Here is a 25,594-nt window from a genome sequence, read left to right on the forward strand (position 1 = left end):
TGAGTTCGGTTACATGTGTTAGCTGTGAGTTCGGTTACATGTGTTAGCTGTGAGTTCGGTTACATGTGTTAGCTGTGAGTTCGGTTACATGTTTTAGCTGTGAGTTCGGTTACATGTGTTAGCTGTGAGTTCGGTTACATGTGTTAGCTGTGAGTTCGGTTACATGTGTTAGCTGTGAGTTCGGTTACATGTGTTAGCTGTGAGTTCGGTTACATGTTTTAGCTGTGAGTTCGGTTACATGTGTTAGCTGTGAGTTCGGTTACATGTGTTAGCTGTGAGTTCGGTTACATGTTTTAGCTGTGAGTTCGGTTACATGTGTTAGCTGTGAGTTCGGTTACATGTGTTAGCTGTGAGTTCGGTTACATGTGTTAGCTGTGAGTTCGGTTACATGTTTTAGCTGTGAGTTCGGTTACATGTTTTAGCTGTGAGTTTGGTTCACATGAACCACTTTTTATTTTACACACAGAGACAGATCATGTTAATCATATTCTTTGTTTAATTAGTTAAAACAAACAGCAGTTTGTATCCCTGGACAGTAGAAAGGCCCTCAGCAGTTTGCATCCCTGGACAGTAGAAAGGCCCTCAGAAAGTAGCTGTAAAAACAACATATCTAAAAAGCTATCCTGTGTAGCAGCCTATCTATCCTCTAGCCAGGTCCCAGACCTGCTGGTGCTGCCATGATGGCACCCAGGCTATAGATCCTTCAGTGGAACTCTGTCCTCCCTGTCGACGTACACCAAGCCATGGTCTCCGTAGGCGTCGTAGTTCCCGTAGAAGTTGTGTTTGAGCCAGGCAGGCTGGTAGGAGGTGGTGCTGTAGAAGAAGGCCTCCATCACGCTGCCTGGGCTCCTCTCTGTCCCCTTCCAGTCGTCCAGCTCTATCTGAACGGAGGTGCGTTGGTACATGGTGGGGCAGCTCTCGAAGGCGTCCAGGAAGCTCAGCATGGTGTCATCCACCCTGTACACCTCCCCCTGGACCCTGTGGCCTTCCCCGGGGCGGTTCAGCAGGTAGGGGATGTTGTACTTCCCGGCGATCACCAGCGGGTAGACGTCTACGGTGCGGGCGTGACCACAGAACTCTGCTTTCCCGTTCCCTTGGTCCGGCAGCATCCTGAAGTAGTTGGGCTGACCCTTCTTCAGAGTCCCATAGACAAAGATATAAGTCATCTGGACCGGCGGGAGGTAGATCTGGAAACGGGACAAACATGGAACACAGTTAAATGGATAACCTGCAGTCGATACACCCATTTCTGGACCTCTAAATGATGTGGACCACCGGAGGCTGCTGACTGGAGGACGGGCTCAGAGTAATGGCTGGAGTGGAGTGGATGGAATGGAGTGGATGGAGTGGCTGGAATGGAGTGGATGAATGGCTGGAATGGAGTGGATGGAATGGAGTGGATGGAATGGATGGAATGGAGTGGATGAATGGATGGAATGGATGGAATGGATGGAATGGAGTGGATGGAATGGATGGAATGGATGGAATGGAGTGGATGGAATGGAATGGATGGAATGGAATGGATGGAATGGAGTGGATGAATGGATGGAATGGATGGAATGGAGTGGATGGAATGGAATGGATGGAATGGATGGAATGGAATGGAATGGATGGAGACAAACACATGAAAACCATGCGTTCTGATTGGATAGGAACTGGCTGTATGGAAAGATACTGAGTCAGACAAGGATGGATAGGAACTGGCTGTATGGAAAGATACTGAGTCAGACAAGGGGAAGGATGGATAGGAACTGGCTGTATGGAAAGATACTGAGTCAGACAAGGATGGATAGGAACTGGCTGTATGGAAAGATACTGAGTCAGACAAGGGGAAAGATGGATAGGAACTGGCTGTATGGAAAGATACTGAGTCAGACAAGGATGGATAGGAACTGGCTCTATGGAAAGATACTGAGTCAGACAAGGATGGATAGGAACTGGCTGTATGGAAAGTTACTGAGTCAGACAAGGATGGATAGGAACTGGCTGTATGGAAAGATACTGAGTCAGACAAGGATGGATAGGAACTGGCTGTATGGAAAGATACTGAGTCAGACAAGGATGGATAGGAACTGGCTGTATGGAAAGATACTGAGTCAGACAAGGATGGATAGGAACTGGCTCTATGGAAAGATACTGAGTCAGACAAGGGGAAGGATAGGAACTGGCTGTATGGAAAGATACTGAGTCAGACAAGGATGGATAGGAACTGGCTGTATGGAAAGATACTGAGTCAGACAAGGATGGATAGGAACTGGCTCTATGGAAAGATACTGAGTCAGACAAGGATGGATAGGAACTGTCTCTATGGAAAGATACTGAGTCAGACAAGGATGGATAGGAACTGGCTGTATGGAAAGATACTGAGTCAGACAAGGATGGATAGGAACTGGCTCTATGGAAAGATACTGAGTCAGACAAGGATGGATAGGAACTGGCTGTATGGAAAGTTACTGAGTCAGACAAGGGGAAGGGTGGATAGGAACTGGCTGTATGGAAAGATACTGAGTCAGACAAGGATGGATAGGAACTGGCTGTATAGAAAGATACTGAGTCAGACAAGGATGGATAGGAACTGGCTGTATGGAAAGATACTGAGTCAGACAAGGATGGATAGGAACTGGCTCTATGGAAAGATACTGAGTCAGACAAGGATGGATAGGAACTGGCTGTATAGAAAGATACTGAGTCAGACAAGGATGGATAGGAACTGGCTGTATGGAAAGATACTGAGTCAGACAAGGATGGATAGGAACTGGCTGTATGGAAAGATACTGAGTCAGACAAGGATGGATAGGAACTGGCTCTATGGAAAGATACTGAGTCAGACAAGGATGGATAGGAACTGGCTCTATGGAAAGATACTGAGTCAGACAAGGGGAAGGATGGATAGGAACTGGCTCTATGGAAAGATACTGAGTCAGACAAGGATGGATAGGAACTGGCTGTATGGAAAGATACTGAGTCAGACAAGGGGAAGGATAGGAACTGGCTGTATGGAAAGATACTGAGTCAGACAAGGATGGATAGGAACTGGCTCTATGGAAAGATACTGAGTCAGACAAGGATGGATAGGAACTGGCTGTATGGAAAGATACTGAGTCAGACAAGGATGGATAGGAACTGGCTGTATGGAAAGATACTGAGTCAGACAAGGATGGATAGGAACTGGCTGTATGGAAAGATACTGAGTCAGACAAGGATGGATAGGAACTGGCTGTATGGAAAGATACTGAGTCAGACAAGGATGGATAGGAACTGGCTGTATGGAAAGATACTGAGTCAGACAAGGGGAAGAATGGATAGGAACTGGCTGTATGGAAAGATACTGAGTCAGACAAGGATGGATAGGAACTGGCTCTATGGAAAGATACTGAGTCAGACAATGATGGATATGAACTGGCTCTATGGAAAGATACTGAGTCAGACAAGGATGGATAGGAACTGGCTGTATGGAAAGATACTGAGTCAGACAAGGATGGATAGGAACTGGCTGTATGGAAAGATACTGAGTCAGACAAGGATGGATAGGAACTGGCTGTATGGAAAGTTACTGAGTCAGACAAGGATGGATAGGAACTGGCTCTATGGAAAGTTACTGAGTCAGACAAGGATGGATAGGAACTGGCTGTATGGAAAGATACTGAGTCAGACAAGGGTGGATAGGAACTGGCTGTATGGAAAGATACTGAGTCAGACAAGGGGAAGGATGGATAGGAACTGGCTGTATGGAAAGATACTGAGTCAGACAAGGATGGATAGGAACTGGCTGTATGGAAAGATACTGAGTCAGACAAGGATGGATAGGAACTGGCTGTATGGAAAGATACTGAGTCAGACAAGGATGGATAGGAACTGGCTGTATGGAAAGATACTGAGTCAGACAAGGATGGATAGGAACTGTCTCTATGGAAAGATACTGAGTCAGACAAGGATGGATATGAACTGGCTGTATGGAAAGATACTGAGTCAGACAAGGGGAAGGATGGATAGGAACTGGCTCTATGGAAAGATACTGAGTCAGACAAGGATGGATAGGAACTGGCTCTATGGAAAGATACTGAGTCAGACAAGGATGGATAGGAACTGGCTGTATGGAAAGATACTGAGTCAGACAAGGATGGATAGGAACTGGCTGTATGGAAAGATACTGAGTCAGACAAGGATGGATAGGAACTGGCTCTATGGAAAGATACTGAGTCAGACAAGGATGGATAGGAACTGGCTGTATGGAAAGATACTGAGTCAGACAAGGATGGATAGGAACTGGCTGTATGGAAAGATACTGAGTCAGACAAGGGGAAGGATGGATAGGAACTGGCTGTATGGAAAGATACTGAGTCAGACAAGGATGGATAGGAACTGGCTGTATGGAAAGATACTGAGTCAGACAAGGGGAAAGATGGATAGGAACTGGCTGTATGGAAAGATACTGAGTCAGACAAGGATGGATAGGAACTGGCTCTATGGAAAGATACTGAGTCAGACAAGGATGGATAGGAACTGGCTGTATGGAAAGTTACTGAGTCAGACAAGGATGGATAGGAACTGGCTGTATGGAAAGATACTGAGTCAGACAAGGATGGATAGGAACTGGCTGTATGGAAAGATACTGAGTCAGACAAGGATGGATAGGAACTGGCTGTATGGAAAGATACTGAGTCAGACAAGGATGGATAGGAACTGGCTCTATGGAAAGATACTGAGTCAGACAAGGGGAAGGATAGGAACTGGCTGTATGGAAAGATACTGAGTCAGACAAGGATGGATAGGAACTGGCTGTATGGAAAGATACTGAGTCAGACAAGGATGGATAGGAACTGGCTCTATGGAAAGATACTGAGTCAGACAAGGGGAAAGATGGATAGGAACTGGCTGTATGGAAAGATACTGAGTCAGACAAGGATGGATAGGAACTGGCTCTATGGAAAGATACTGAGTCAGACAAGGATGGATAGGAACTGGCTGTATGGAAAGTTACTGAGTCAGACAAGGATGGATAGGAACTGGCTCTATGGAAAGTTACTGAGTCAGACAAGGATGGATAGGAACTGGCTGTATGGAAAGATACTGAGTCAGACAAGGGTGGATAGGAACTGGCTGTATGGAAAGATACTGAGTCAGACAAGGGGAAGGATGGATAGGAACTGGCTGTATGGAAAGATACTGAGTCAGACAAGGATGGATAGGAACTGGCTGTATGGAAAGATACTGAGTCAGACAAGGATGGATAGGAACTGGCTCTATGGAAAGATACTGAGTCAGACAAGGGGAAGGATGGATAGGAACTGGCTGTATGGAAAGATACTGAGTCAGACAAGGATGGATAGGAACTGGCTGTATGGAAAGATACTGAGTCAGACAAGGGGAAAGATGGATAGGAACTGGCTGTATGGAAAGATACTGAGTCAGACAAGGATGGATAGGAACTGGCTCTATGGAAAGATACTGAGTCAGACAAGGATGGATAGGAACTGGCTGTATGGAAAGTTACTGAGTCAGACAAGGATGGATAGGAACTGGCTGTATGGAAAGATACTGAGTCAGACAAGGATGGATAGGAACTGGCTGTATGGAAAGATACTGAGTCAGACAAGGATGGATAGGAACTGGCTGTATGGAAAGATACTGAGTCAGACAAGGATGGATAGGAACTGGCTCTATGGAAAGATACTGAGTCAGACAAGGGGAAGGATAGGAACTGGCTGTATGGAAAGATACTGAGTCAGACAAGGATGGATAGGAACTGGCTGTATGGAAAGATACTGAGTCAGACAAGGATGGATAGGAACTGGCTCTATGGAAAGATACTGAGTCAGACAAGGATGGATAGGAACTGTCTCTATGGAAAGATACTGAGTCAGACAAGGATGGATAGGAACTGGCTGTATGGAAAGATACTGAGTCAGACAAGGATGGATAGGAACTGGCTCTATGGAAAGATACTGAGTCAGACAAGGATGGATAGGAACTGGCTGTATGGAAAGTTACTGAGTCAGACAAGGGGAAGGGTGGATAGGAACTGGCTGTATGGAAAGATACTGAGTCAGACAAGGATGGATAGGAACTGGCTGTATAGAAAGATACTGAGTCAGACAAGGATGGATAGGAACTGGCTGTATGGAAAGATACTGAGTCAGACAAGGATGGATAGGAACTGGCTCTATGGAAAGATACTGAGTCAGACAAGGATGGATAGGAACTGGCTGTATAGAAAGATACTGAGTCAGACAAGGATGGATAGGAACTGGCTGTATGGAAAGATACTGAGTCAGACAAGGATGGATAGGAACTGGCTGTATGGAAAGATACTGAGTCAGACAAGGATGGATAGGAACTGGCTCTATGGAAAGATACTGAGTCAGACAAGGATGGATAGGAACTGGCTCTATGGAAAGATACTGAGTCAGACAAGGGGAAGGATGGATAGGAACTGGCTCTATGGAAAGATACTGAGTCAGACAAGGATGGATAGGAACTGGCTGTATGGAAAGATACTGAGTCAGACAAGGGGAAGGATAGGAACTGGCTGTATGGAAAGATACTGAGTCAGACAAGGATGGATAGGAACTGGCTCTATGGAAAGATACTGAGTCAGACAAGGATGGATAGGAACTGGCTGTATGGAAAGATACTGAGTCAGACAAGGATGGATAGGAACTGGCTGTATGGAAAGATACTGAGTCAGACAAGGATGGATAGGAACTGGCTGTATGGAAAGATACTGAGTCAGACAAGGATGGATAGGAACTGGCTGTATGGAAAGATACTGAGTCAGACAAGGATGGATAGGAACTGGCTGTATGGAAAGATACTGAGTCAGACAAGGGGAAGAATGGATAGGAACTGGCTGTATGGAAAGATACTGAGTCAGACAAGGATGGATAGGAACTGGCTCTATGGAAAGATACTGAGTCAGACAATGATGGATATGAACTGGCTCTATGGAAAGATACTGAGTCAGACAAGGATGGATAGGAACTGGCTGTATGGAAAGATACTGAGTCAGACAAGGATGGATAGGAACTGGCTGTATGGAAAGATACTGAGTCAGACAAGGATGGATAGGAACTGGCTGTATGGAAAGTTACTGAGTCAGACAAGGATGGATAGGAACTGGCTCTATGGAAAGTTACTGAGTCAGACAAGGATGGATAGGAACTGGCTGTATGGAAAGATACTGAGTCAGACAAGGGTGGATAGGAACTGGCTGTATGGAAAGATACTGAGTCAGACAAGGGGAAGGATGGATAGGAACTGGCTGTATGGAAAGATACTGAGTCAGACAAGGATGGATAGGAACTGGCTGTATGGAAAGATACTGAGTCAGACAAGGATGGATAGGAACTGGCTGTATGGAAAGATACTGAGTCAGACAAGGATGGATAGGAACTGGCTGTATGGAAAGATACTGAGTCAGACAAGGATGGATAGGAACTGTCTCTATGGAAAGATACTGAGTCAGACAAGGATGGATATGAACTGGCTGTATGGAAAGATACTGAGTCAGACAAGGATGGATAGGAACTGTCTCTATGGAAAGATACTGAGTCAGACAAGGATGGATAGGAACTGGCTGTATGGAAAGATACTGAGTCAGACAAGGGGAAGGATGGATAGGAACTGGCTCTATGGAAAGATACTGAGTCAGACAAGGATGGATAGGAACTGGCTCTATGGAAAGATACTGAGTCAGACAAGGATGGATAGGAACTGGCTGTATGGAAAGATACTGAGTCAGACAAGGATGGATAGGAACTGGCTGTATGGAAAGATACTGAGTCAGACAAGGATGGATAGGAACTGGCTCTATGGAAAGATACTGAGTCAGACAAGGATGGATAGGAACTGGCTGTATGGAAAGATACTGAGTCAGACAAGGATGGATAGGAACTGGCTGTATGGAAAGATACCGAGTCAGACAAGGGGAAGTGCAGAAAGTTCATATTCTGTCCCTAAGGAGGACAACAGTCTAGTTTCAGTTCCTGATAAGGCGAGGGAGGAGGAGGCCAGCTGGGTAGCTAGGGAGGAGGAGGCCAGCCGGGGAACTAGGGAGGAGGAGGCCAGCCGGGGAACTAGGGAGGAGGAGGCCAGCTGGGGAACTAGGGAGGAGGCCAGCTGGGGAACTAGGGAGGAGGCCAGCCGGGGAACTAGGGAGGAGGAGGCCAGCCGGGGAACTAGGGAAGAGGAGGCCAGCTGGGGAACTAGGGAGGAGGAGGCCAGCTGGAGAACTAGGGAGGAGGAGGCCAGCCGGGGAACTAGGGAGGAGGAGGCCAGCCGGGGAACTAGGGAGGAGGAGGCCAGCCGGGGAACTAGGGAGGAGGAGGCCAGCCGGGGAACTAGGGAGGAGGAGGCCAGCCGGGGAACTAGGGAGGAGGAGGAGGCCAGCTGGGGAACTAGGGAGGCGGAGGCCAGCCGGGGAACTAGGGAGGAGGAGGAGGCCAGCCGGGGAACTAGGGAGGAGGAGGCCAGCCGGGGAACTCGGGAAGAGGAGGCCAGCCGGGGAACTAGGGAAGAGGAGGCCAGCTGGGGAACTAGGGAGGATGACGAGGCCAGCTGGGGAACTAGGGAGGAGGAGGCCAGCTGGGGAACTAGGGAGGAGGAGGCCAGCCGGGGAACTAGGGAGGAGGAGGAGGCCAGCTGGGGAACTAGGGAGGAGGAGGAGGCCAGCTGGGGAACTAGGGAGGAGGAGGAGGCCAGCCGGGGAACTAGGGAGGAGGAGGAGGCCAGCCGGGGAACTAGGGAGGAGGAGGCCAGCCGGGGAACTAGGGAGGAGGAGGCCAGCCGGGGAACTAGGGAGGAGGAGGCCAGCCGGGGAACTAGGGAGGAGGAGGCCAGCCGGGGAACTAGGGAGGAGGAGGAGGCCAGCCGGGGAACTAGGGAGGAGGAGGAGGCCAGCCGGGGAACTAGGGAGGAGGAGGCCAGCCGGGGAACTAGGGAGGAGGAGGCCAGCCGGGGAACTAGGGAGGAGGCCAGCCGGGGAACTAGGGAGGAGGAGGAGGCCAGCCAGGGAACTAGGGAGGAGGCCAGCCGGGGAACTAGGGAGGAGGAGGCCAGCCGGGGAACTAGGGAGGAGAAGGCCAGCCGGGGAACTAGGGAGGAGGAGGCCAGCCGGGGAACTAGGGAGGAGGAGGAGGCCAGCCGGGGAACTAGGGAGGAGGAGGAGGCCAGCCGGGGAACTAGGGAGGAGGAGGAGGCCAGCCGGGGAACTAGGGAGGAGGAGGAGGCCAGCCGGGGAACTAGGGAGGAGGAGGAGGCCAGCCGGGGAACTAGGGAGGAGGAGGAGGCCAGCCGGGGAACTAGGGAGGAGGAGGCCAGCTGGGGAACTAGGGAGGAGGAGGCCAGCTTGGGAACTAGGGAGGAGGAGGCCAGCTTGGGAACTAGGGAGGAGGAGGCCAGCTTGGGAACTAGGGAGGAGGAGGCCAGCTTGGGAACTAGGGAGGAGGAGGCCAGCCGGGGAACTAGGGAGGAGGAGGAGGCCAGCCGGGGAACTAGGGAGGAGGAGGAGGCCAGCCGGGGAACTAGGGAGGAGGAGGAGGCCAGCCGGGGAACTAGGGAGGAGGAGGAGGCCAGCCGGGGAACTAGGGAGGAGGAGGCCAGCCGGGGAACTAGGGAGGAGGAGGAGGCCAGCTGGGGAACTAGGGAGGAGGAGGAGGCCAGCCGTGGAACTAGGGAGGAGGAGGCCAGCCGTGGAACTAGGGAGGAGGAGGCCAGCCGTGGAACTAGGGAGGAGGAGGCCAGCCGGGGAACTAGGGAGGAGGAGGAGGCCGGCCGGGGAACTAGGGAGGAGGAGGCCGGCCGGGGAACTAGGGAGGAGGAGGCCAGCCGGGGAACTAGGGAGGAGGAGGAGGCCAGCCGGGGAACTAGGGAGGAGGAGGAGGCCAGCCGGGGAACTAGGGAGGAGGAGGAGGCCAGCTGGGGAACTAGGGAGGAGGAGGAGGCCAGCCGGGGAACTAGGGAGGAGGAGGCCAGCTGGGGAACTAGGGAGGAGGAGGAGGCCAGCTGGGGAACTAGGGAGGAGGAGGCCAGCCGGGGAACTAGGGAGGAGGAGGAGGCCAGCTGGGGAACTAGGGAGGAGGAGGAGGCCAGCTGGGGAACTAGGGAGGAGGAGGAGGCCAGCTGGGGAACTAGGGAGGAGGAGGAGGCCAGCTGGGGAACTAGGGAGGAGGAGGAGGCCAGCTGGGGAACTAGGGAGGAGGAGGAGGCCAGCTGGGGAACTAGGGAGGAGGAGGAGGCCAGCCGGGGAACTAGGGAGGAGGAGGAGGCCAGCTGGGGAACTAGGGAGGAGGAGGAGGCCAGCTGGGGAACTAGGGAGGAGGAGGAGGCCAGCTGGGGAACTAGGGAGGAGGAGGAGGCCAGCCGGGGAACTAGGGAGGAGGAGGCCAGCCGGGGAACTAGGGAGGAGGAGGAGGCCAGCTGGGGAACTAGGGAGGAGGAGGCCAGCCGGGGAACTAGGGAGGAGGAGGAGGCCAGCTGGGGAACTAGGGAGGAGGAGGAGGCCAGCTGGGGAACTAGGGAGGAGGAGGAGGCCAGCTGGGGAACTAGGGAGGAGGAGGAGGCCAGCTGGGGAACTAGGGAGGAGGAGGAGGCCAGCTGGGGAACTAGGGAGGAGGAGGAGGCCAGCTGGGGAACTAGGGAGGAGGAGGAGGCCAGCCGGGGAACTAGGGAGGAGGAGGAGGCCAGCTGGGGAACTAGGGAGGAGGAGGAGGCCAGCTGGGGAACTAGGGAGGAGGAGGAGGCCAGCCGGGGAACTAGGGAGGAGGAGGAGGCCAGCTGGAGAGGGGCCCACCACAACAACCCCTCCTACTACAGTCCTCTCTCACACAGAGGGGCCCACCACAACGACCCCTCCTACTACAGTCCTCTCTCACACAGAGGGGCCCACCCCAACGACCCTCCTACTACAGTCCTCTCTCACACAGAGGGGCCCACCACAGTCCTCTCTCACACAGAGGGGCCCACCCCAACGACCCTCCTACTACAGTCCTCTCACACAGAGGGGCCCACCCCAACGACCCTCCTACTACAGTCCTCTCTCACACAGAGGGGCCCACCCCAACAACCCTCCTACTACAGTCCTCTCTCACACAGAGGGGCCCACCCCAACGACCCTCCTACTACAGTCCTCTCTCACACAGAGGGGCCCACCCCAACGACCCTCCTACTACAGTCCTCTCTCACACAGAGGGGCCCACCCCAACGACCCTCCTACTACAGTCCTCTCTCACACAGAGGGGCCCACCCCAACAACCCTCCTACTACAGTCCTCTCTCACACAGAGGGGCCCACCCCAACGACCCTCCTACTACAGTCCTCTCTCACACAGAGGGGCCCACCACAACGACTACAGTCCTCTCTCACACAGAGGGGCCCACCACAACGACTACAGTCCTCTCTCACACAGAGGGGCCCACCACAATGACCCTCCTACTACAGTCCTCTCTCACACAGAGGGGCCCACCACAGTCCTCTCACACACAGAGGGGCCCACCACAACGACCCTGCTACTACAGTCCTCTCTCACAGAGAGGGGCCCACCCCAACGACCCTCCTACTACAGTCCTCTCACACAGAGGGGCCCACCCCAACAACCCTCCAACTACAGTCCTCTCACACAGAGGGGCCCACCCCAACAACCCTCCTACTACAGTCCTCTCACACAGAGGGGCCCACCCCAACAACCCTCCTACTACAGTCCTCTCACACAGAGGGGCCCACCCTAACGACCCTCCTACTACAGTCCTATCTCACAGAGGGGCCCACCCCAACAACCCTCCTACTACAGTCCTATCTCACAGAGGGGCCCACCCCAACGACCCTCCTACTACAGTCCTCTCTCACACAGAGGGGCCCACCCCAACGACCCTCCTACTACAGTCCTCTCTCACACAGATACACAGGTTCTAGCATCAGGGAGGGCCGTGACTTTTTTAAATATATATATATATATATATATATATACATATATATATATGTATATATATATATATGTATATATATATATATATACATATATATATATACATATATATATATATATATATATATATATATATATACATATGTATATATATATATATATATATATATATATATATATATTTATACATATGTATATATATATATATATACATATATATATATATATACATATATATATATATATATATATATATATATATATATATATATACATATATATATATATATATATATATATATATATATATATATATATATATATAACCTTTATTTAACTGGGCAAGTCAGTTAAGAACAAATTCTTATTTACAATGACGGCCCTAGGAACAGTGGGTTAACTGCCTTGTTCAGGGGCAGAACGACAGATCTTTACCTTGTCAGTTCAGGGATTAAATCTTTGAACCTTTCAGTTACTAGTCCAACAGCTCTAACCACTAGGCTGCCTGCCGCCCACGACACCAGCGAGAGGAACCAGTTCAGTTCCTCCCTCGCAACAGAGATGTATTGTGTTAGGAGTTGACCCGCCTAGTAGGAGGTTATAATTACATGTTGTGTCATCACGCTTTGTCTTCGCAGCTGAATGAACCAGTGGGTGAATAGACTGGGTTTGAGCTTTTCCTCGTCGTCCGTTTAAGTTTATAATAAATGTAAAATACAAACAACCCTGTATAGCCTCAAAACATGGTTAAAACAATCGTTTTGATATCATGGATGGTTAGTCCTGGCATCCATAACCCCAGTGCTACATTTCTCCATCTTTTCACCTCAAACTGCTGATTGCAGCTTTGCTTTACAACAATAGCTGATAACTCGCTGATAACTCGCTGCTTTCAGTTGCTGATAACTAGCTGATAACTCGCTGATAACTCGCTGCTTTCAGTTGCTGATAACTAGCTGATAACTAGCTGATAACTAGCTGATAACTCGCTGATAACTAGCTGCTTTCAGTTGCTGATAACTTTCAGTTGCTGATAACTAGCTGCTTTCAGTTGCTGATAACTAGCTGATAACTAGCTGCTTTCAGCTGCTGATAACTAGCTGATAACTAGCTGATAACTAGCTGATAACTAGCTGATAACTAGCTGCTTTCAGTTGCTGATAACTAGCTGATAACTAGCTGATAACTCGCTGATAACTCGCTGCTTTCAGTTGCTGATAACTAGCTGATAACTAGCTGATAACTAGCTGATAACTCGCTGATAACTAGCTGCTTTCAGTTGCTGATAACTAGCTGATAACTAGCTGCTTTCAGTTGCTGATAACTAGCTGATAACTAGCTGCTTTCAGTTGCTGATAACTAGCTGATAACTCGCTGATAACTCGCTGCTTTCAGTTGCTGATAACTAGCTGATAACTAGCTGATAACTCGCTGATAACTCGCTGCTTTCAGCTGCTGATAACTAGCTGATAACTAGCTGCTTTCAGTTGCTGATAACTAGCTGATAACTCGCTGATAACTCGCTGCTTTCAGTTGCTGATAACTAGCTGATAACTAGCTGATAACTAGCTGATAACTAGCTGATAACTCGCTGATAACTCGCTGCTTTCAGTTGCTGATAACTAGCTGATAACTAGCTGATAACTAGCTGCTTTCAGTTGCTGATAACTAGCTGATAACTCGCTGATAACTCGCTGATAACTCGCTGCTTTCAGTTGCTGATAACTAGCTGATAACTAGCTGATAACTAGCTGATAACTCGCTGATAACTAGCTGCTTTCAGCTGCTGATAACTAGCTGATAACTAGCTGATAACTAGCTGATAACTAGCTGATAACTAGCTGATAACTCGCTGATAACTAGCTGCTTTCAGCTGCTGATAACTAGCTGATAACTCGCTGCTTTCAGCTGCTGATAACTAGCTGATAACTCGCTGCTTTCAGCTGCTGATAACTAGCTGATAACTCGCTGATAACTCGCTGCTTTCAGCTGCTGATAACTAGCTGATAACTAGCTGCTTTCAGTTGCTGATAACTAGCTGATAACTCGCTGATAACTCGCTGCTTTCAGTTGCTGATAACTAGCTGATAACTAGCTGATAACTAGCTGATAACTCGCTGATAACTCGCTGCTTTCAGTTGCTGATAACTAGCTGATAACTAGCTGATAACTAGCTGCTTTCAGTTGCTGATAACTAGCTGATAACTCGCTGATAACTCGCTGATAACTCGCTGCTTTCAGTTGCTGATAACTAGCTGATAACTAGCTGATAACTAGCTGATAACTCGCTGATAACTAGCTGCTTTCAGCTGCTGATAACTAGCTGATAACTAGCTGATAACTAGCTGATAACTCGCTGCTTTCAGTTGTTATAACTAGCTGATAACTAGCTGATAACTAGCTGATAACTAGCTGATAACTAGCTGCTTTCAGTTGTTATAACTAGCTGATAACTAGCTGATAACTAGCTGCTTTCAGTTGTTATAACTAGCTTAACTAATTGTTTTAAAACTACAGCAACAAAAGAGAGATCTGAGCCAAAGTAGTAAACTAGTTTAGTCTTCTGCAGATTCTCCAAATCCTCTCCTCTGGAGAGCGACTGTGCGCAGGGTTTTATCCCAGCCCAGCACTACACGTCAATCAGATGTAAAGACTGAAGGTGCAGAAACCCTAGATAGTTGATGAGTATTTCCATACGGCCAGTTCCTATCCATCCTTCCCTCGTCTGACTCAGTATCTTTCCATACAACTAGTTGATGAGTAATCATGTTAACGGCTGGAACGAAAACACCCAGGTCTCCAGGACTGAGGTTTCGTTTAGAAATGCATTAAAGAAAAAGTCATTTATTCGCCAGAAACGTAGTTGGATTACAGTAACTACACAAGTGCATCCATCTCAAGTCATAACCGAACCGGTATATCGGCAACGTTAGATGATGATATAATAAAATACATTGAAACACAAGTTGTTGTTCTGCTTACCAACAGCGAAGTGAGTAAAGCAGCTCCTCGAAAGCCTCTCATTACGTCTTGTCTCCGACGAGGTTTAACGGCGAAGTGTCAGTGTAGCCGACACCGGACTGAAGAGCAGAGGGGGGGGTTTCCGGTCTCCGACGAGGTTTAACGGCGCAGGTGTCGGCTACACTGACACCGGACTGAAGAGCAGAACGCTCAACGAGCAGGGGGGGGGGGGGGGTTTCCGGTACAATGTTGTCGTCCAGAATTTCCTTCATTTTGTGGCCAGAGTTAAATAGTTTCTAAAGAACAAACTTCACGTCTGGATAGGCAACCGAAATTAATAATTAATGTCTGCGTGTTATATTAAACATAGAGAGAGTCAAATGTTGGCAAGCAATACACATGGCTGAGTTATTATCCTTACACTTTCAAACATACTAGTCGAATAAGACACGGGAGAGATGATTTCTGGCAGAGATTTATTTATAGATTAATAGAAATCAGTAGCGGATTTAGGTACGGGCATCCAATGTGTTGCATTAGCGCCACCTACAGACTGGAGTTCAACTCCCTTATACATTACTTGAAAAATACACACATACTAAATAAATACCCGACCATCTAACACTACACTCACTAATTTCTAAATTATATAAAATACAATGAACACCCCCCCTACTCTAATAATTAAATTACACAACTTCTGCACTACTCTCTCTACCCTGGAAACCTCAGCCTGCCTCTCTCGCACGGGACATGTCTGATCCCCGCTCCATGGGCTACAATTAACACATTCCACCACTTTCCCCGATATTCATCATTAATAGCTGTCTAAGATTGTTTTCGACTACTGTAATGTTCAAGCGGTGAACGTGGAAGCGGTTTCACCCAATCAACTCTCGCGAGATTTGTGATCTGCGGCTTAAACACTGTCCATGCAGAGTGCTCCCTCTGTTGGCCGCAGCAAATGTAGTTGTGTTTGAGCTGCTTTTGAAGCAAAAAAAAAACCTTGAAATTTCCCAAAAATATATAAAACATTATTTCAACAACAATAAAAATACGTTTTGGTCTTACTGCTATTAGCCCCATACAGACGCATTGAATAACAGATTCACTACATGGATCAGATGGTCCCCCAAAACAATCTGAAGAAAGTTTGTTCTGACGTGTCTGTCTGAGAGATCAGAAAGATCCGGAAACGTGTTATTTAACCCCTTATTTCTGGCACGAAACATATATGGGTTCGATTTTTAAGATACAATGTTTAACTTTTTTTCTCAGATCTATTTAGAGACTAAAATAATCTTCGATTTCTTTTCAGCTTTCAATGTTTTTTTAAATGTTATTTTCTAAAGCATTTCATGTGTGGATTTCACTGTTTTGCACTGTTTTTGTCCTGTCTCACACCCAGGATTTTGACCTTCTGCTATGTATTACACTTACAAAAGTCTTGATAATTGAAAATATTTAATGCACCTGTTTAAAAATATATAGTTAAATAAAATGAATTTATATACATATTAGATGTGCATAGGCCAAATTTCCATTTGTTACTTTTTACACAAAATACAGGCGTCTCTAAGTGTCAAAACCACCGCGACAAAAAAATTACATGATTATAACGTTTTTTCAAAAGTTTATGTACTTGGTTACCATGGATATGAATAGTGACAGTGGAGAACATGTTGATGGTTACCATGGATATGAATAGTGACAGTGGAGAACATGTTGATGGTTACCATGGATATGAATAGTGGCCGTGGAGAACATGTTGATGGTTACCATGGATATGAATAGTGGCCGTGGAGAACATGTTGATGGTTACCATGGATATGAATAGTGACCGTGGAGAACATGTTGATGGTTACCATGGATATGAATAGTGGCCGTGGAGAACATGTTGATGGTTACCATGGATATGAATAGTGACGGTGGAGAACATGTTGATGGTTACCATGGATATGAATAGTGACCGTGGAGAACATGTTGATGGTTACCATGGATATGAATAGTGACGGTGGAGAACATGTTGATGGTTACCATGGATATGAATAGTGACAGAGGAGAACATGTTGATAGTTACCATGGATATGAATAGTGACAGTGGAGAACATGTTGATGGTTACCATGGATATGAATAGTGACCGTGGAGAACATGTTGATGGTTACCATGGATATGAATAGTGACAGTGGAGAACATGTTGATGGTTACCATGGATATGAATAGTAACCGTGGAGAACATGTTGATGGTTACCATGGATATGAATAGTGACCGTGGAGAACATGTTGATGGTTACCATGGATATGAATAGTGACCGTGGAGAACATGTTGATGGTTACCATGGATATGAATAGTGACCGTGGAGAACATGTTGATGGTTACCAAGGATATGAATAATGGAGGGGAATTTTAGAAAAATAAAGGTAAATATGACCTGAGAAGATATTTTTATTGTACGTCATTACCAAATTACTTTTTTTGAATTATGTTTTATTTTGTTTATTTAGGATACATTGAATGCTAGCAGTTCAACTGGAGTTAGCATGGTAGAATCCCTGCTATTTATGAATGCTAGCAGTTCAACTGGAGTTAGCATGGTAGAATCCCTGCTATTTACAAATGCTAGCAGTTCAACTGGAGTTAGCATGGTAGAATCCCTGCTATTTATGAATGCTAGCAGTTCAACTGGAGTTAGCATGGTAGAATCCCTGCTATTTATGAATGCTAGCAGTTCAACTGGAGTTAGCATGGTAGAATCCCTGCTATTTACAAATGCTAGCAGTTCAACTGGAGTTAGCATGGTAGAATCCCTGCTATTTATGAATGCTAGCAGTTCAACTGGAGTTAGCATGGTAGAATCCCTGCTATTTATGAATGCTAGCAGTTCAACTGGAGTTAGCATGGTAGAATCCCTGCTATTTACAAATGCTAGCAGTTCAACTGGAGTTAGCATGGTAGAATCCCTGCTATTTATGAATGCTAGCAGTTCAACTGGAGTTAGCATGGTAGAATCCCTGCTATTTATGAATGCTAGCAGTTCAACTGGAGTTAGCATGGTAGAATCCCTGCTATTTACAAATGCTAGCAGTTCAACTGGAGTTAGCATGGTAGAATCCCTGCTATTTATGAATGCTAGCAGTTCAACTGGAGTTAGCATGGTAGAATCCCTGCTATTTATGAATGCTAGCAGTTCAACTGGAGTTAGCATGGTAGAATCCCTGCTATTTACAAATGCTAGCAGTTCAACTAGAGTTAGCATGGTAGAATCCCTGCTATTTATGACTAAATACTGTAAATCACATCATTCCCACCACATCATGAACTGTGATGAGACAGAATGTGGTTAGTTCAGAACTGTAAAGAGACAAACATTACCTATATGATCGTGGTGACCTCGAAACAGAACACTTATTTTATAAATAAGACCGTCACATGGTTTATTATGCTGATTGGCTGATGTGGACGTCTATTTATGTGACTTAATATGGTTACTGACTTCAATTATAAATGTTTTATTTTTCTATAAGACGCCCCCTAATTCAACCAAGGAGAGGACACTATATATGCAAAAGTATGTGGACACTGTGGTGGTTATTTCTGTATAATCAAACGAGGAGAGAGACAAACTTAACACACAAATCTGAGTTATACTTAATCAAAAATCTGTTATTCACTTAATAATAAGGGAGCAGGTCCCTACATGCACACGGAGTGAACAGAGGGAGAGCCCCATGATTCTGAGTTGGGGCTTATTAATAAGGGAGCAGGTCCCTACACGGAGTGAACAGAGGGAGAGCCCCATGATTCTGAGTTGGGGCTTATTAATAAGGGAGCAGGTCCCTACATGCACACGGAGTGAACAGAGGGAGAGCCCCATGATTCTGAGTTGGGGCTTATTAATAAGGGAGCAGGTCCCTACATGCACACGGAGTGAACAGAGGGGGAGCCCCATGATTCTGAGTTGGGGCTTGCCTTATATATTTGGGGCGGCAGGGTAGCCTAGTGGTTAGAGCGTCGGGCCAGTAAACCAAAAGGTTGTTAGATTGAATCCCCGAGCTGACAAGGTAAAAATCTGCCGTTCTGCCCCTGAACAAGGCAGTTAACCCATTGTTCCTAGGGCCGTCATTGTAAATAATAATTTGTTAATAACTGACTTGCTGTTACGGCTTTTTTCCTGGGATGAAGGAGAGTACCAAAAGGCAGCGCAGTTAGTGTTCAACATGTTTAATCAGACGATACACGGTGAACATTAACAAATAACAAAATAACAAAACGTGAAAGCCGAGACAGTCCTATCTGGTGCAGAACACAAACACAGAGACAGGAAACAACCACCCACAATCCCCAAAACAAAACAAGCCACCTATATATGATTCTCAATCAGGGACAACGATTGACAGCTGTCTCTGATTGAGAACCATATTAGGCTGAACACAGAAACAGACAAACTAGACACACAACATAGAATTCCCACCTAGCTCACGTCCTGACCAACACTAAACAAGCAAAACACATAAGAACTCTGGTCAGGAAGTGACACTTGCCAAGTTAAATATTATTATGATTATTTTTAAGTATAACCCAACCTTGTTCTTAAAGAACCACGACTGTCTCAACGTGCCAAAACCAACCCCATAGTCTTGTGTTCTCGTACTTAGAACAGTTTGTTCTTAAAGCACCACAACTGTCTCAACGTGCCAAAACCAACCCCATAGTCTTGTGTTCTCGTACTTAGAACTGTTTGTTCTTAGAATAGAGGATAAGGAGAGGCCTCGTTCCGACATGCAAGTTTCAGACAGGGGGGGGGGGTTAAGAACACGAGCTGTGCCCAGCCGTGGTGGACCTAGATACAGAGTTACAGAGCCGTGGTGAACCTAGATACAGAGTTACAGAGCCCTGGTGAACCTAGATACAGAGTTACAGAGCCGTGGTGAACCTAGATACAGAGTTACAGAGCCCTGGTGAACCTAGATACAGAGTTACAGAGCCCTGGTGAACCTAGATACAGAGTTACAGAGCCCTGGTGAACCTAGTTACAGAGCCGTGGTGAACCTAGATACAGAGTTACAGAGCCGTGGTGAACCTAGATACAGAGTTACAGAGCCGTGGTGAACCTAGATACAGAGTTACAGAGCCCTGGTGAACCTAGATACAGAGTTACAGAGCCCTGGTGAACCTAGATACAGAGTTACAGAGCCGTGGTGAACCTAGATACAGAGTTACAGAGCCCTGGTGAACCTAGATACAGAGTTACAGAGCCGTGGTGAACCTAGATACAGAGTTACAGAGCCGTGGTGAACCTAGATACAGAGTTACAGAGCCCTGGTGAACCTAGAACAGAGTTACAGAGCCCTGGTGAACCTAGAACAGAGTTACAGAGCCCTGGTGAACCTAGATACAGAGCCCTGGTGAACCTAGATACAGAGCCCTGGTGAACCTAGATACAGAGTTACAGAGCCGTGGTGAACCTAGATACAGAGGTACAGAGCCCTGGTGAACCTAGATACAGAGTTACAGAGCCGTGGTGAACCTAGATACAGAGTTACAGAGCCGTGGTGAACCTAGATACAGAGTTACAGAGCCGTGGTGAACCTAGATACAGAGTTACAGAGCCCTGGTGAACCTAGATACAGAGTTACAGAGCCGTGGTGAACCTAGATACAGAGTTACAGAGCCCTGGTGAACCTAGATACAGAGTTACAGAGCCCTGGTGAACCTAGATACAGAGTTACAGAGCCCTGGTGAACCTAGATACAGAGTTACAGAGCCCTGGTGAACCTAGATACAGAGTTACAGAGCCCTGGTGAACCTAGTTACAGAGCCGTGGTGAACCTAGATACAGAGTTACAGAGCCGTGGTGAACCTAGATACAGAGTTACAGAGCCGTGGTGAACCTAGATACAGAGTTACAGAGCCCTGGTGAACCTAGATACAGAGTTACAGAGCCCCGGTGAACCTAGATACAGAGTTACAGAGCCGTGGTGAACCTAGATACAGAGTTACAGAGCCGTGGTGAACCTAGATACAGAGTTACAGAGCCGTGGTGAACCTAGATACAGAGTTACAGAGCCCTGGTGAACCTAGATACAGAGTTACAGAGCCCTGGTGAACCTAGATACAGAGTTACAGAGCCGTGGTGAACCTAGATACAGAGTTACAGAGCCCTGGTGAACCTAGATACAGAGTTACAGAGCCGTGGTGAACCTAGATACAGAGTTACAGAGCCCTGGTGAACCTAGATAAAGAGTTACAGAGCCCTGATGAACCTAGATACAGAGTTACAGAGCTGTGGTGAACCTAGATACAGAGTTACAGAGCCGTGGTGAACCTAGATACAGAGTTACAGAGCCGTGGTGAACCTAGATACAGAGTTACAGAGCCGTGGTGAACCTAGATACAGAGTTACAGAGCCGTGGTGAACCTAGATACAGAGTTACAGAGCCCTGGTGAACCTAGAACAGAGTTACAGAGCCCTGGTGAACCTAGAACAGAGTTACAGAGCCCTGGTGAACCTAGAACAGAGTTACAGAGCCCTGGTGAACCTAGATACAGAGCCCTGGTGAACCTAGATACAGAGCCCTGGTGAACCTAGATACAGAGTTACAGAGCCGTGGTGAACCTAGATACAGAGGTACAGAGCCCTGGTGAACCTAGATACAGAGTTACAGAGCCGTGGTGAACCTAGATACAGAGTTACAGAGCCGTGGTGAACCTATATACAGAGTTACAGAGCCGTGGTGAACCTAGATACAGAGTTACAGAGCCCTGGTGAACCTAGATACAGAGTTACAGAGCCGTGGTGAACCTAGATACAGAGTTACAGAGCCCTGGTGAACCTAGATACAGAGTTACAGAGCCCTGGTGAACCTAGATACAGAGTTACAGAGCCCTGGTGAACCTAGATACAGAGTTACAGAGCCCTGGTGAACCTAGATACAGAGTTACAGAGCCCTGGTGAACCTAGTTACAGAGCCGTGGTGAACCTAGATACAGAGTTACAGAGCCGTGGTGAACCTAGATACAGAGTTACAGAGCCGTGGTGAACCTAGATACAGAGTTACAGAGCCCTGGTGAACCTAGATACAGAGTTACAGAGCCCTGGTGAACCTAGATACAGAGTTACAGAGCCGTGGTGAACCTAGATACAGAGTTACAGAGCCCTGGTGAACCTAGATACAGAGTTACAGAGCCGTGGTGAACCTAGATACAGAGTTACAGAGTCCTGGTGAACCTAGATACAGAGTTAAAGAGATACAGAGCCCCGGTGAACCTAGATACAGAGTTACAGAGTTACAGAGCCCTGGTGAACCTAGTTACAGAGTTACAGAGCCGTGGTGAACCTAGATACAGAGTTACAGAGCCCTGGTGAGCCTAGATACAGAGTTACAGAGCCCTGCTGAACCTAGATAAAGAGTTACAGAGCCCTGGTGAACCTAGTTACAGAGTTACAGAGCCGTGGTGAACCTAGATACAGAGTTACAGAGCCGTGGTGAACCTAGATACAGAGTTACAGAGCCGTGGTGAACCTAGATACAGAGTTACAGAGCCGTGGTGAACCTAGATACAGAGTTACAGAGCCCTGGTGAACCTAGAACAGAGTTACAGAGCCCTGGTGAACCTAGATACAGAGCCCTGGTGAACCTAGATACAGAGCCCTGGTGAACCTAGATACAGAGTTACAGAGCCGTGGTGAACCTAGATACAGAGTTACAGAGCCGTAGTGAACCTAGATACAGAGTTACAGAGCCGTGGTGAACCTAGATACAGAGTTACAGAGCCGTGGTGAACCTAGATACAGAGTTACAGAGCCCTGGTGTACCTAGATACAGAGTTACAGAGCCCTGGTGAACCTAGATACAGAGTTACAGAGCCCTGGTGAACCTAGATACAGAGTTACAGAGCCCTGGTGAACCTAGATACAGAGTTACAGAGCCCTGGTGACCCTAGATACAGAGTTACAGAGCCCTGGTGAACCTAGATACAGAGTTACAGAGCCCTGGTGAACCTAGATACAGAGTTACAGAGCCACGGTGAACCTAGATACAGAGTTACAGAGCCACGGTGAACCTAGATACAGAGTTACAGAGCCACGGTGAACCTAGATACAGAGTTACAGAGCCCTGGTGAACCTAGATACAGAGTTACAGAGCCGTGGTGAACCTAGATACAGAGTTACAGAGCCCTGGTGAACCTAGATACAGAGTTACAGAGCCCTGGTGAACCTAGATACAGAGTTACAGAGCCCTGGTGAACCTAGATACAGAGTTACAGAGCCCTGGTGAACCTAGTTACAGAGCCGTGGTGAACCTAGATACAGAGTTACAGAGCCGTGGTGAACCTAGATACAGAGTTACAGAGCCGTGGTGAACCTAGATACAGAGTTACAGAGCCCTGGTGAACCTAGATACAGAGTTACAGAGCCCTGGTGAACCTAGATACAGAGTTACAGAGCCGTGGTGAACCTAGATACAGAGTTACAGAGCCCTGGTGAACCTAGATACAGAGTTACAGAGCCCTGGTGAACCTAGATACAGAGTTACAGAGTTACAGAGTCCCGGTGAACCTAGATACAGAGTTACAGAGTTACAGAGCCCTGGTGAACCTAGATACAGAGTTACAGAGCCGTGGTGAACCTAGATACAGAGTTACAGAGCCCTGGTGAGCCTAGATACAGAGTTACAGAGCCCTGGTGAACCTAGATACAGAGTTACAGAGCCGTGGTGAACCTAGATACAGAGTTACAGAGCCGTGGTGAACCTAGATACAGAGTTACAGAGCCCTGGTGAACCTAGATAAAGAGTTACAGAGCCCTGGTGAACCTAGATACAGAGTTACAGAGCCGTGGTGATCCTAGATACAGAGTTACAGAGCCGTGGTGAACCTAGATACAGAGTTACAGAGCCGTGGTGAACCTAGATACAGAGTTACAGAGCCGTGGTGAACCTAGATAGAGTTACAGAGCCCTGGTGAACCTAGAACAGAGTTACAGAGCCCTGGTGAACCTAGATACAGAGCCCTGGTGAACCTAGATACAGAGTTACAGAGCCGTGGTGAACCTAGATACAGAGGTACAGAGCCCTGGTGAACCTAGATACAGAGTTACAGAGCCGTGGTGAACCTAGATACAGAGTTACAGAGCCGTGGTGAACCTAGATACAGAGTTACAGAGCCGTGGTGAACCTAGATACAGAGTTACAGAGCCCTGGTGAACCTAGATACAGAGTTACAGAGCCCTGGTGAACCTAGATACAGAGTTACAGAGCCGTGGTGAACCTAGATACAGAGTTACAGAGCCCTGGTGAACCTAGATACAGAGTTACAGAGCCCTGGTGACCCTAGATACAGAGTTACAGAGCCCTGGTGAACCTAGATACAGAGTTACAGAGCCCTGGTGAACCTAGATACAGAGTTACAGAGCCCTGGTGAACCTAGATACAGAGTTACAGAGCCGTGGTGAACCTAGATACAGAGTTACAGAGCCCTGGTGAACCTAGATACAGAGTTACAGAGCCCTGGTGACCCTAGATACAGAGTTACAGAGCCCTGGTGAACCTAGATACAGAGTTAGAGCCCTGGTGAACCTAGATACAGAGTTAGAGCCCTGGTGAACCTAGATACAGAGTTACAGAGCCCTGGTGAACCTAGATAGAGTTACAGAGCCGCGGTGAACCTAGATACAGAGTTACAGAGCCACGGTGAACCTAGATACAGAGTTACAGAGCCGTGGTGAACCTAGATACAGAGTTACAGAGCCGTGGTGAACCTAGATACAGAGTTACAGAGCCGTGGTGAACCTAGAGTGAAGCTAGATACAGAGTTACAGAGCCGTGGTGAACCTAGATACAGAGTTACAGAGCCGTGGTGAACCTAGATACAGAGTTACAGAGCCGTGGTGAACCTAGATACAGAGTTACAGAGCCCTGGTGAACCTAGATAAAGAGTTACAGAGCCCTGGTGAACCTAGATACAGAGTTACAGAGCCGTGGTGATCCTAGATACAGAGTTACAGAGCCGTGGTGAACCTAGATACAGAGTTACAGAGCCGTGGTGAACCTAGATACAGAGTTACAGAGCCGTGGTGAACCTAGATAGAGTTACAGAGCCCTGGTGAACCTAGAACAGAGTTACAGAGCCCTGGTGAACCTAGATACAGAGCCCTGGTGAACCTAGATACAGAGTTACAGAGCCGTGGTGAACCTAGATACAGAGGTACAGAGCCCTGGTGAACCTAGATACAGAGTTACAGAGCCGTGGTGAACCTAGATACAGAGTTACAGAGCCGTGGTGAACCTAGATACAGAGTTACAGAGCCGTGGTGAACCTAGATACAGAGTTACAGAGCCCTGGTGAACCTAGATACAGAGTTACAGAGCCCTGGTGAACCTAGATACAGAGTTACAGAGCCGTGGTGAACCTAGATACAGAGTTACAGAGCCCTGGTGAACCTAGATACAGAGTTACAGAGCCCTGGTGACCCTAGATACAGAGTTACAGAGCCCTGGTGAACCTAGATACAGAGTTACAGAGCCCTGGTGAACCTAGATACAGAGTTACAGAGCCCTGGTGAACCTAGATACAGAGTTACAGAGCCGTGGTGAACCTAGATACAGAGTTACAGAGCCCTGGTGAACCTAGATACAGAGTTACAGAGCCCTGGTGACCCTAGATACAGAGTTACAGAGCCCTGGTGAACCTAGATACAGAGTTAGAGCCC

The 25,594-nt window shown here is 47.5% G+C and overlaps 1 protein-coding gene across 1 annotated transcript; it reads right to left on the minus strand.

The window, feature by feature from the left end:
* Positions 1–473: 473 nt before the first annotated feature.
* LOC129840512 (gamma-glutamylaminecyclotransferase-like) lies at positions 474–15,081 on the minus strand. The gene is made up of 2 exons (XM_055908431.1): positions 14,903–15,081; positions 474–1,187 (listed from the first exon to the last, which is right to left on the minus strand). The coding sequence occupies exons 1-2, from the start codon at positions 14,942–14,944 to the stop codon at positions 693–695; spliced, it is 537 nt and encodes a 178-aa protein (XP_055764406.1). The 5' UTR covers positions 14,945–15,081; the 3' UTR covers positions 474–692.
* Between the last annotated feature and the right edge of the window lie 10,513 nt (positions 15,082–25,594).

This window comes from Salvelinus fontinalis, chromosome 41 (genome assembly GCF_029448725.1).
Source record: "Salvelinus fontinalis isolate EN_2023a chromosome 41, ASM2944872v1, whole genome shotgun sequence".
Lineage (NCBI taxonomy): Eukaryota > Metazoa > Chordata > Actinopteri > Salmoniformes > Salmonidae > Salvelinus > Salvelinus fontinalis.